Here is a 13,873-nt window from a genome sequence, read left to right on the forward strand (position 1 = left end):
TAGGGTAGCTGGGTCAGTGTCCTGGTGTCCTCTCTACCCAGATGGTGTGGTAGGGTAGCTGGGTAGTGTCCTGGTGTCCTCTCTACCCAGATAGTGTTGTAGGGTAGCTGGGTAGTGTCCTGGTGTCCTCTCTACCCAGATGGTGTTGTAGGGTAGTGTCCTGGTGTCCTCTCTACCCAGATAGTGTTGTAGGGTAGCTGGGTGGTGTCCTGGTGTCCTCTCTACCCAGATGGTGTTGTAGGGTAGCTGGGTAGTGTCCTGGTGTCCTCTCTACCCAGATGGTGTTGTAGGGTAGCAGGGTCGTGTCCTGGTGTCCTCTCTACCCAGATGGTGTTGTAGGGTAGCTGGGTAGTGTCCTCTCTACCCAGATGGTGTTGTAGGGTAGTGTCCTGGTGTCCTCTCTACCCAGATGGTGTTGTAGGGTAGTGTCCTGGTGTCCTCTCTACACAGATGGTGTTGTAGGGTAGCTGGGTCGTGTCCTGGTGTCCTCTCTACCCAGATGGTGTTGTAGGGTAGCTGGGTCGTGTCCTGGTGTCCTCTCTACCCAGATGGTGTTGTAGGGTAGCTGGGTCGTGTCCTGGTGTCCTCTCTACCCAGATGGTGTTGTAGGGTAGCTGGGTCGTGTCCTGGTGTCCTCTCTACACAGATAGTGTTGTCTATCCATTAAAGTTCATTGACGTGAGTAAGAAGTCTGTCTCAGATAAGGTGTAGGGTTGTGAGTAGGTAGACGGGTCTCTCAAATACAGATAGTGTTGTTTTATGGTAGCTGGGTAATGTAGTGTTAGGTGTCCTGTCTACCCAGGTAGGGTTGTAGGGGAGCTGGGTAATGTAGTGTTAGGTGTCCTGTCTACCCAGGTAGGGTTGAAGGGGAGCTGGGTAATGTAGTGTTAGGTGTCCTGTCTACCCAGGTGGGGTTGTAGGGGAGCTGGGTAATGTAGTGTTAGGTGTCCTCTCTACCCAAGCAGGTCCTCATACTGCTTCCTGAAACAGTCCCCAGCAGGGAAGAAGTCCCAGCATCTCTCCTGGTACATCTTCCACACATACGACTCCTGTTGAGGGAGAGGGAAACGACGCAGTACGATAAAGGGTTTAATGAGTGAGAAGGTGTTTTTCGATGACCTGTGACCTGTTTTCATACGATAAAGAGAAGTGTTATTGTACGTACCTGACCCGTGTGTTCAGTCTCGTCCTTGTTGATGAGGTACATCAGGAAGAAGCTGCACAAGGACAAAAGCAGTGTCAGAGGAGGCCAGATTGATCAAAAATATTAACTCAGGCTTTCATCCAGAGCCTCATTGGTTAAGCACATCTAATTCAATTCAAACAAGAGCCTTTTAATGGAGCAGCTCTGGTCATATGTGCTTAAACAACATGCTCATGTCAGTTATGTACTCACAGGTAGTTGGCCAGGTTGTGCTCTTGTAAGGTGTGGGTCTCAAAGCCGTGGGGTGTCGTGTCAAAGTAGTCATTTCCAATTCCACAGATGAAGCATTTCGTCTACAAGAGGATGGAATGTGTGAATCAGATACATCCCCTTCCTTAACATATTAGCGTTGATTCAAGAGGATAAAATGTTCTGTTGTGAAGAATATGGAATCGTGTCAACGACTTAACAACAACAGAATAACATTGCTGTTTCCTAACATTGATACAGTAGGTTCTAGGTGAGACCAGGTGAACTCTCACCTCCAGACCAGGTGAACTCTCACCTCCAGACCAGGTGAACTCTCACCTCCAGACCAGGTGAACTCTCACCTCCAGACCAGGTGAACTCTCACCTCCAGACCAGGTGAACTCTCACCTCCAGACCAGGTGAACTCTCACCTCCAGACCAGGTGAACTCTCACCTCCAGACCAGGTGAACTCTTACCTCCAGACCAGGTGAACTCTCACCTCCAGACCAGGTGAACTCTTACCTCCATATCCTCCTTCACCTGCTCCTGCTGGTCTCTCAGTTCCCCAAACGCATCAATAATCAAACCTGGAGCATTGAATAAGACAGCATTTTAACTTGACATTTATTACACAGGAAAGAGCCTAGTCCTCTCGGCTGTTGTTTTAAACAGCAAGAAGCCAAATAGAATGGTTCCCAACCTGGGGTTCTGGTACCCCGGGGGTATCAATCCTATCCACAGGGGGTATTTGGGAAGACTCATATGACTCATATCGTATGGAAAAACAATGTGATCGGAGGTACGGTAACCAAACAAGGATGAGAACCACCGGCCTAGTAGATAACGTACCCTGGATGATGGCCAGGAGGATGACGATGACGAAGAAGAAGAAGGTGATGTCGAAGAGGATACGCCACAGCTCGTAGGGGTCTCCGGCCGGGTCCTCGAGCTCATCACCGATACCACCGCCGGCCCTCACCCCCGCGTACAGGTGGAACAGATAGCACTGAGGAGGATATACAGGTGGAACAGAGGAACAGATAGCACTGAGCAGGATATACTGGAGGAACAGAGGAACAGATAGCACTGAGGAGGATATACTGGAGGAACAGAGGAACAGATAGCACTGAGCAGGATATACTGGAGGACTGACAGATATACTGGAGGAACAGAGGAACAGATATCACTGAGGAGGATATACTGGAGGAACAGATAGCACTGAGGAGGATATACAGGTGGAACAGAGGAACAGATAGCACTGAGGAGGATATACAGGTGGAACAGAGGAACAGATAGCACTGAGGAGGATATACTGGAGGAACAGAGGAACAGATAGCACTGAGGAGGATATACTGGAGGAACAGAGGAACAGATAGCACTGAGGAGGATATACTGGAGGAACAGAGGAACAGATAGCACTGAGGAGGATATACTGGAGGAACAGATAGCACTGAGGAGGATATACTGGAGGAACAGAGGAAGATAGCACTGAGGAGGATATACTGGAGGAACAGATAGCACTGAGGAGGATATACTGGAGGAACAGAGGAACAGATATCACTGAGGAGGATATACTGGAGGAACAGATAGCACTGAGGAGGATATACAGGAGGAACAGAGGAACAGATAGCACTGAGGAGGATATACTGGAGGAACAGAGGAACAGATAGCACTGAGGAGGATATACTGGAGGAACAGAGGAACAGATAGCACTGAGGAGGATATACTGGAGGAACAGAGGAACAGATAGCACTGAGGAGGATATACTGGAGGAACAGAGGAACAGATAGCACTGAGGAGGATATACTGGAGGAACAGATAGCACTGAGGAGGATATACTGGAGGAACAGAGGAACAGATAGCACTGAGGAGGATATACTGGAGGAACAGAGGAACAGATAGCACTGAGGAGGATATACTGGAGGAACAGAGGAACAGATAGCACTGAGGAGGATATACTGGAGGAAACAGATAGCACTGAGGAGGATATACTGGAGGCAGAGGAACAGATAGCACTGAGGAGGATATACTGGAGGAACAGAGGAACAGATAGCACTGAGGAGGATATACTGGAGGAACAGATAGCACTGAGCAGGATATACTGGAGGAACAGAGGAACAGATAGCACTGAGGAGGATATACTGGAGGAACAGAGGAACAGATAGCACTGAGGAGGATATACTGGAGGAACAGATATCACTGAGGAGGATATACAGGTGGAACAGATAGCACTGAGGAGGATATACAGGTGGAACAGAGGAACAGATAGCACTGAGGAGGATGTGTAGCAGTTTTTGGATTCCTTCCTACAACATGTTCTGTGAGTTGTGGAATTAACTCCAACCAAGCCATCTATTAGTGGCTTGGTTGGAAGGATGTGTATGACTGACTGATACGTGCTATGACACCGTATCAATACTACTTTGTTGAGTCATCTACTAGCAGTGAGTAGAGGGGTGTGTTTGTGCAGACTTACAGTCATCATGTCGTCACACTTCATATCAGGTGCGTCCTCGTCCTCGCTCTTGTTGTAGAACTTCCTGAAGAAGTTGAAGGCCACCACAGTGTACAGATACACCACCACCGCCAACAGACCTACGGTCAGCACCAACTGTAGAGAGAGACAGAGACAGAGAGAGAGAGAGGGAGCGACAGGGAGAGACAGAGAGAGAGACAGAGAGAGAGAGAGAGACAGATAGAGAGAGAGAGAAAGAGAGAGAAAGAGAGAGACAGAGAGGAAGAGAGAGACAGAGAGAGAGAGGGAGAGAGAGCGAGAGACAGAGGGAGAGAGACAGAGATAGAGAGAGAGAGAGAGACAGAGGGAGAGCGACAGAGATAGAGACAGATAGAGAGAGACAGAGACAGAGGGAGAGAGACAGAGATAGAGAGATAGAGAGAGACAGAGGAGAGACAGAGAGAGAGAGAGGGAGAGACAGAGACAGAGAGAGAGACAGAGAGAGAGACAGGGAGAGAGACAGGGAGAGAGACAGAGAGCGAGACAGGGAGAGAGACAGAGAGAGAGAGAGGGAGAGAGACAGAGGGAGAGAGACAGAGAGAGAGAGGACATTCATATTCACCGTGTTCTCTACATACAGAAATGTAAAATGTGTTGAGCAGGAGTTGGAACCGGTTCAGGGAACAGAACTGAAAAATATAATTTTGTTTTTAGAGGAACGGAAGCATAACCGGTATAGAATGTGATCTCTGGTGTTCCTGAACAGAACCGGTATAGAATGTGATCTCTGGTGTTCCTGAACAGAACCGGTATAGAATGTGATCTCTGGTGTTCCTGAACAGAACCGGTATAGAATGTGATCTCTAGTGTTCCTGAACAGAACCGGTATTTTATTATCTTGAGAACCCATTAATAATATTATTTTTAGTTCACAAAATATTCCTAATGTCTAGTATATATATTGTGTAATTTGGTTAAGTTACACTGTTAGTCATAGTCTCAACACATTCCAGTTCACCACGTCGTGATGTTCAGCGCTTCAAGGCAATTATCCCTCCATGTCCACTCTCTCATCTCGCTCCTGCACTTATCTGACCAATCAAATATATGATCTTATCTTACCTGGTCTGAAGCTGCTCTAGCGTCGCTAATTTGTTGAGTAAATTCATGAGCCGAAGGTAAAAACAATGTTGATTTCACAGGTTTTTTTAAAAAATCACGAAAGGGAACTATATGAAAAAATATTTTTGGGGCTTGAACTGGTTCAGAACTGTAAAACATTTTTATGGATCAATAGGAAAATTACTTAGGTTCCAACCCTTGGTGTTGAGATCTTGGTAAAATAAAATAAACAAAACTTCACTTGACTTGACCAGAATGAGGATATCAACCTTTCGTAATCAGCAACCAGACATGGGTCAAATTTAAACGCCATTTGTATCTCTATGCATTCAAATCGCCATTGATAAAATGCAATTGTGTTCGTTGTCTGTAGCTAATGCCTGCCCATACCATAACCCCACCGCCACCATGGGGCACTCTGTTCACAACGTTGACATCAGCAAACCGCTCACGCACACGATCCCATACACATGGTCTGCAGTTGTGAGGCCGGTTGGACGTACTGACAAATTCTCTGTAATGACTTTGAAGGCTTACAGTAGAAAAATGAACATTCAATTATCTAGAAACAGCTCTGGTGGACATTCCTGCAGTCAGCATGTCAATTGCACGCTCCCTCAAAATGTGAGACATCTGTGGCTTTGTGTTGTGTAACAAAATTACACATTTTAGAGTGGCCTTTTATTGTGTCCAGCGCAAGGTGCACCTGTGTAACGATCATGATGTTTAATTAGCTTCTTGATATGCTACACCTGTCAGGTAGATGCATTATATTGGGAGGAGAAATGCTCACTCAGGGATGTAAACAAATTTGTGCACCAAATTTGAGAAATAAGCTTTTATTTTGTATTTCAGCTCATGAAACATGGGACCAACACTTTACATGTTGTGTTTACATATATTTTTTCAGTGTATGAGATGCGCTCGATTTAGCTTGGAGTTTTTTTGAAAGCACAGGGATTTGACATGTATTTGACCCAGATCTGAAAGCACCCTATTGCCCCATGTGTCTGTCTGGGAGGATCTTCCTTCTCATCACTAAAGTGATATAACTGTTTTCAGATCATTGCAGACAAAGGGAGAGGAGGCGACTTTAGACTATTGAGACGTCCCCTGATCTACAGACTAGTGGTTCAAATGTCTATGTGATTTGGTGGTGTTATTGCCACGTGCCTGTTTTCCGTTGTGAGTGACGGAGGACAGGATGGTCCGGAGGGTCTTGAAGCCCATGGCGATGTCCAGCAGATGGGCAGCGAAGAAGAAGTTGTTATAGTGCCCCAGGATGGACATGGTGGCGTACCAGATCAGGTACAGGAACGACTGACATGACAGAACAAGGAAATGTGAAGCTCAGTCCGTCCACTTCATCAGTCTAAAAATCGACTTGAAATCCTTAGTCCTTTCACCTTTGTGTTTGCCGTTTGGAAGGGACTGGATAGGTGTAAGCAGTATGGTGAGGGCTCCAGCTAGCCTCCTGATGGCCTCCGGGTGGTTTGACCATACTGCTTACACCTATCCAGAGCCTTATTGTCAGCCACAAACACTGAACGGGGAGGGGCTAGGTTGACAGTTTGGCTTTACTTAGGGACTAAACACTTACGTTGTCAGTCAGCACCACTCCCATTTTCCAGATGTGGTACTTGGTGTCGATAGAGCTCAACCTACCATAGGGAAACAGACAGATGATTCTTAGCTGGGAAACAGGCAGAGGTTTCTTAGCTGGGAAACAGAGGGGTTTCTTAGCTGGGAAACAGACAGAGGTTTCTTAGCTGGGAAACAGACAGAGGTTTCTTAGCTGGGAAACAGACAGAGGTTTCTTAGCTGGGAAACAGACAGAGGTTTCTTAGCTGGGAAACAGGCAGAGGTTTCTTAGCTGGGAAACAGACAGAGGTTTCTTAGCTGGGAAACAGACAGAGGTTTCTTAGCTGGGAAACAGACAGAGGTTTCTTAGCTGGGAAACAGGCAGAGGTTTCTTAGCTGGGAAACAGACAGAGGTTTCTTAGCTGGGAAACAGACAGAGGTTTCTTAGCTGGGAAACAGACAGAGGTTTCTTAGCTGGGAAACAGGCAGAGGTTTCTTAGCTGGGAAACAGACAGAGGTTTCTTAGGAGGGAAACAGACAGAGGTTTCATCAGAGGTTTCATCAGCTGGGAAACAGACAGAGGTTTCTTAGGAGGGAAACAGACAGAGGTTTCATCAGAGGTTTCATCAGCTGGGAAACAGACAGAGGTTTCATCAGAGGTTTCATCAGCTGGGAAACAGACAGAGGTTTCATCAGAGGTTTCATCAGCTGGGAAACAGACAGAGGTTTCTTAGCTGGGAAACAGGCAGAGGTTTCTTAGCTGGGAAACAGACAGAGGTTTCATCAGCTGGGAAACAGACAGAGGTTTCTTAGGTGGGAAACAGACAGAGGTTTCTTAGGAGGGAAACAGACAGAGGTTTCATCAGAGGTTTCATCAGCTGGGAAACAGACAGAGGTTTCATCAGAGGTTTCATCAGCTGGGAAACAGACAGAGGTATCATCATGTATTTTACTGTGTTGATATGAGAGGATTACTTTCTCACCAGCGCTTAACTAAACTGAGGTACTATGTCTATGACTATGTTTATTAGCTACGTGTTTGATTGGTGATGCATCAGCCTGCATTCACATTATTAAGAATTTTGTTAGGATGATATGAGAAGTGTGGATTGTCTCACCAGGATACAAGAGAAGCCGCCTCCACCACGGTCTCCTGAGTAGGGTCGAAGTCCAGGGCGCTCTTATCCAGACCCAACAGCTCAGCTATCCGCTCAGCTCCGTACAGGTCTCCATACTTATTAATGACCTATAACCAGACGAAAACAGGTCTCCATACTTATTAATGACCTATAGACAGACAAAAACAGGTCTCCAGACTGATTAATGACCTATAGACAGACACATACAGGTCTCCAGACTGATTAATGACCTATAGACAGACACATACAGGTCTCCAGACTAATTAATGACCTATAGACAGACACATACAGGTCTCCAGACTAATTAATGACCTATAGACAGACACATACAGGTCTCCAGACTAATTAATGACCTATAGACAGACACATACAGGTCTCCAGACTGATTAATGACCTATAGACAGACACATACAGGTCTCCAGACTCCTATAGACAGACACATACAGGTCTCCATACTTATTAATGAACTATAGACAGACACATACAGGTCTCCAGACTAATTAATGACCTATAGACAGACACATACAGGTCTCCAGACTGATTAATGACCTATAGACAGACACATACAGGTCTCCAGACTAATTAATGACCTATAGACAGACACATACAGGTCCAGACTGATTAATGACCTATGACAGACACATACAGGTCTCCAGACTAATTAATGACCTATAGACAGACACATACAGGTCTCCAGACTGATTAATGACCTATAGACAGACACATACAGGTCTCCAGACTAATTAATGACCTATAGACAGACACATACAGGTCTCCATACTTATTAATGAACTATAGACAGACACATACAGGTCTCCAGACTAATTAATGACCTATAGACAGACACATACAGGTCTCCAGACTAATTAATGACCTATAGACAGACACATACAGGTCTCCAGACTGATTAATGACCTATAGACAGACACATACAGGTCTCCAGACTAATTAATGACCTATAGACAGACACATACAGGTCTCCAGACTAATTAATGACCTATAGACAGACACATACAGGTCTCCAGACTGATTAATGACCTATAGACAGACACATACAGGTCTCCAGACTAATTAATGACCTATAGACAGACACATACAGGTCTCCATACTTATTAATGAACTATAGACAGACACATACAGGTCTCCAGACTAATTAATGACCTATAGACAGACACATACAGGTCTCCAGACTAATTAATGACCTATAGACAGACACATACAGGTCTCCAGACTGATTAATGACCTATAGACAGACACATACAGGTCTCCAGACTAATTAATGACCTATAGACAGACACATACAGGTCTCCAGACTAATTAATGACCTATAGACAGACACATACAGGTCTCCAGACTGATTAATGACCTATAGACAGACACATACAGGTCTCCAGACTAATTAATGACCTATAGACAGACACATACAGGTCTCCAGACTAATTAATGACCTATAGACAGACACATACAGGTCTCCAGACTGATTAATGACCTATAGACAGACACATACAGGTCTCCAGACTAATTAATGACCTATAGACAGACACATACAGGTCTCCAGACTAATTAATGACCTATAGACAGACACATACAGGTCTCCAGACTAATTAATGACCTATAGACAGACACATACAGGTCTCCAGACTAATTAATGACCTATAGACAGACACATACAGGTCTCCAGACTAATTAATGACCTATAGACAGACACATACAGGTCTCCAGACTGATTAATGACCTATAGACAGACACATACAGGTCTCCAGACTAATTAATGACCTATAGACAGACACATACAGGTCTCCAGACTAATTAATGACCTATAGACAGACACATACAGGTCTCCAGACTAATTAATGACCTATAGACAGACACATACAGGTCTCCAGACTAATTAATGACCTATAGACAGACACATACAGGTCTCCAGACTAATTAATGACCTATAGACAGACACATACAGGTCTCCAGACTAATTAATGACCTATAGACAGACACATACAGGTCTCCAGACTAATTAATGACCTATAGACAGACACATACAGGTCTCCAGACTAATTAATGACCTATAGACAGACACATACAGGTCTCCAGACTAATTAATGACCTATAGACAGACACATACAGGTCTCCAGACTAATTAATGACCTATAGACAGACACATACAGGTCTCCAGACTAATTAATGACCTATAGACAGACACATACAGGTCTCCAGACTAATTAATGACCTATAGACAGACACATACAGGTCTCCAGACTAATTAATGACCTATAGACATACATATAATTGGAAAGACATATGGTTTGGGTTTATAAGATTTGTTATACTACACTATGACATTATACTGTGTAGAACTTGTGTAGAATTCTGTGTGAATAACATTATTATTCTACATGTTTATATTAGTTTTTTAAATCCCACGTACCTTTCGTTTGATAAACTTGTCCCAGTAATTATTGGGGAAGGACCTTGAGAAAAATAAGATAGACATGGTATCAGTCGTTCAATGTCCCTCCAATTGTATTGGGAACTTCCATCTGAAGCTGGTGACTTGTTCAACTGACTTGTTCAACTGACTTGTTCAACTGACTTGTTCAACTGACTTGTTCAACTGACTTTACACAGTGGTTGACTTTTGCAGGAGCTTCCGGGAACTAAGTACCGGCACCTCACATGTTCTACCTCTTGAGTTCCTGCACTTCTCATAGAATATTAGCTCAGAAGTATTGTGGAGCTCCCGCACCTAAATATAAACAGTACCGGCACCTGTTTCAGTCCAAGTCAGGCACTGGGTGTACCTCCGTGGTAATGACTCACGGTGTGTTGATGACGAGGCGGTCCCACTGTCCTGTGATGTCATCGTCTGCCGGCTGCTCCGTGATGTAGAGACCTTCAAACTCCAAGAGCCTGGCGATCCCTTTCTCTCGCTTAAACACCACCAGAGGCACCTGGGAGGGAAATGGACGACAGAGAGAGAAAAGGGGAGAGAGGAGAAAAATTGAGGAAGAAGATCGTTAGAATACAACGACGGACCGAGACAAACGAGTAGGCAGACGAACACGCAGACGAACACGCAGACAGACACGCAGACAGACACGCAGACAGACACACAGACGAACACGCAGACAGACACGCAGACAGACACGCAGACAGACACGCAGACGAACACGCAGACAGACACGCAGACAGACACGCAGACGAACACGCAGACGAACACGGAGACGAACACGCAGACAGACACGCAGACGAACACGCAGACGAACACGCAGACAGACACGCAGACAGACACGCAGACGAACACGCAGACGAACACGCAGACGAACACGACACACGCAGATGGACACGCAGACGAACACGCAGACAGACACGCAGACAGACACGCAGACAGACACACAGACGAACACGCAGACAGCAGACAACACGCAGACGAACACGCAGACAGACACGCAGACAGACACGCAGACAGACACACAGACGAACACGCAGACAGACACGCAGACGAACACGCAGACAGACACGCAGATGGACACGCAGACGAACACGCAGACAGACACACAGACGAACACGCAGACAGACACAGACGAACACGCAGACAGACACACAGACGAACACGCAGACGAACACGCAGACAGACACGCAGACGAACACGCAGACAGACACGCAGACAGACACACAGACGAACACGCAGACAGACACACAGACGAACACGCAGACGAACACGCAGACAGACACGCAGACGAACACGCAGACAGACACAGACAACACGCAGACAGACACACAGACGAACACGCAGACAGACACACAGACGAACACGCAGACAGACACACAGACGAACACGCAGACAGACACGCAGACGAACACGCAGACAGACACGCAGACAGACACACAGACGAACACGCAGACAGACACACAGACGAACACGCAGACGAACACGCAGACAGACACGCAGATGGACACGCAGACGAACACGCAGACAGACACGCAGACAGACACACAGACGAACACGCAGACAGACACACAGACGAACACGCAGACGAACACGCAGACAGACACACAGACGAACACGCAGACAGACACGCAGACGAACACGCAGACAGACACGCAGATGGACACGCAGACAGACACGCAGACAGACACGCAGACAGACACACAGACGAACACGCAGACAGACACACAGACGAACACGCAGACGAACACGCAGACAGACACAGACGAACACGCAGACAGACACGCAGACGAACACGCAGACAGACACGCAGACAGACACGCAGACAGACACGCAGACGAACACGCAGACAGAAAGATGTTGCGAAACGATGTGATCGGTTGCTGATTGATTAAATGATTGGAATCACCTTGAGAAAGTAGTAGCCAATCAAACAGAGGACAGAGAGGGCAGTGTGGAACACAGCAAGGAAACACAGTGTAGGAGCCATGTAGCCTGTACTCTCCTCCAGGACAAAGTACTCCTCACCACCTTCATCATCATCATCATCAGAACTAGTCCAGGAGTCATCCTCATCAGCAGTCACCTGAGGGCAGACGACCCACGGAGAAAATGTGTTTTTATTTCTATGACAAACTGCACAATGGTCAAATCGCAGCAAACACACAACCAGCTCACAATGTTGTCTCAAAGTTGACTCCAGGCAGTCAGGTCGTTCAAGATTGATGTCAAAATTGGACATCTGTCTCACGTCCTGATGACGTCAGGGAATGCCTTCACAACCACTATCAAGTAGGCTTGGTTTTTGCTAGTGTGTTGTGGATAGGCGTAAACCCATGACTCTGGATCAGAAGGTTGTGTGTTTGATACCAGTTGTGGGTTTTGACTCTATCCCAAACCTTAATCCTTACCTTAACCATTCATAACCCTATCCCTAACCTTAACCATGCATTACCCTATCCAAACCTTAACCATTCATAACCCTATCCCTAACCTTAACCCTTACCTTAACCATTCATAACCCTATCCCTAACCTTAACACTTACCTTAACCATTCATAATGAGTAACTAAACTTAACCCTTAACTTCAAAATGTGTCATGTGAAGAAATTGAATGATAAAGATCAGCGGGAGCAACAAAAACACTTCTAAATTTGACGTTTGGAGAACGTGGATGAACGTCTAATTCAGCCTTGAGGCTATGAGCTTGTTACATACAAGAGCCTGGTTATTGCTAAAGAACTGTCACCGTAAGGTGGGAAAGAAAACACCTCATCTCTCCATCAACGCAATAACTATTTGCAACTTGTAGAAAAGAGAGCAAGAAAACATTAAAGGTCATAATAAATTACCCTGTAGAACAGTAGAATGAAGTTGATGGCAAACGCCACAAACAGAGCCAGGAAACGCATGTTGTAGAAGTTCCGAGCCAACGTGTTCTGGAACACATGGAACACAAAGTTAGACATTTAGTCATGATAATACATTTAGTCATTATCATTTAAAGCAGTCTTCTGAGGTGAGCGTGACTGCAATGAAGACAACGTGGAAAGTCACTGTTGAGAGCAGGTGGCAGGCAGAAAAGCTATTTCTGGAGAGAGATTACCCGCGCCCAATACACGTAAATGTAGTCGATTTAGAACAAACACAATGTCTGATGTATTACCAGCATCTTGGCCTGGTAGATCTCCAGCCCAGCAAAGAAGCTGGCAAAGAAGGAAGTAGGAGCATCCTTTGATTGGCCGTTTCTGGACTTGGGGGCGGGCTTCTCCTGAGCCACTTCCTCTTTAGGCTCCTCCTCCTTGGCCTTGTCTTCCTTCTCCTTCTTCTCTGTGCTGTGAGAACACAAGATGGCCGCCGATCTGTTATCGATCTGACACCAGCACATAGCTCTGACAACTGTTAGAGAGCTGAAACCCCAACACAACACAACACAAATTATTTTCATTTTAAGAAAGTATCTTCAATTAAAATCAAACTCTTATTTAAAATAACAAACTGTCAAGATTGCGAGCAACCGAGCACAGGATTTGAATTTATGTTTTAAATACACTTTAAATCAAGTAGATTTTAACATGCCATTCATGTTACACAGCTGAAGTAAACATACACAGACAGATGAATAAATGTATAGACTACTCACTCTGCTTTCTCTGGTTCCGACTCTTTAGTTTCTTTAACAGCCTTCTACATGAGACAGACAACAGAAGGTTAGAGAGTATCAGTCTTCTACATG

General features: G+C 45.5%; 1 protein-coding gene across 2 annotated transcripts in view; it reads right to left on the bottom strand.

The window, feature by feature from the left end:
• Positions 1-393: 393 nt before the first annotated feature.
• Positions 394-13,873, bottom strand: part of LOC112249821 (ryanodine receptor 3-like) — a 101,364-nt gene continuing 87,884 nt past the window's right edge. The window contains exons 61-76 of one of the 2 annotated variants that reach the window (XM_042321430.1): positions 13,781-13,824; positions 13,304-13,472; positions 12,990-13,076; positions 12,047-12,223; positions 10,509-10,639; positions 10,117-10,159; positions 7,671-7,798; positions 6,572-6,632; positions 6,145-6,291; positions 3,871-4,005; positions 2,244-2,400; positions 1,917-1,981; positions 1,397-1,497; positions 1,166-1,217; positions 905-1,049; positions 394-851 (exon numbers count right to left, since the gene is read on the bottom strand). In XM_042321430.1, the coding sequence (XP_042177364.1) occupies positions 954-1,049; positions 1,166-1,217; positions 1,397-1,497; positions 1,917-1,981; positions 2,244-2,400; positions 3,871-4,005; positions 6,145-6,291; positions 6,572-6,632; positions 7,671-7,798; positions 10,117-10,159; positions 10,509-10,639; positions 12,047-12,223; positions 12,990-13,076; positions 13,304-13,472; positions 13,781-13,824 (1,593 nt within the window). In that variant the 3' untranslated portion in view covers positions 394-851; positions 905-953. Of the gene's footprint in view, positions 1,050-1,165; positions 1,218-1,396; positions 1,498-1,916; positions 1,982-2,243; positions 2,401-3,870; positions 4,006-6,144; positions 6,292-6,571; positions 6,633-7,670; positions 7,799-10,116; positions 10,160-10,508; positions 10,640-12,046; positions 12,224-12,989; positions 13,077-13,303; positions 13,473-13,780; positions 13,825-13,873 lie in introns of both variants that reach the window. The other variant, XM_042321431.1, reaches the window with a different exon arrangement.

The sequence above is a fragment of the Oncorhynchus tshawytscha genome, linkage group LG05 (genome assembly GCF_018296145.1).
Source record: "Oncorhynchus tshawytscha isolate Ot180627B linkage group LG05, Otsh_v2.0, whole genome shotgun sequence".
Taxonomy (NCBI): domain Eukaryota; kingdom Metazoa; phylum Chordata; class Actinopteri; order Salmoniformes; family Salmonidae; genus Oncorhynchus; species Oncorhynchus tshawytscha.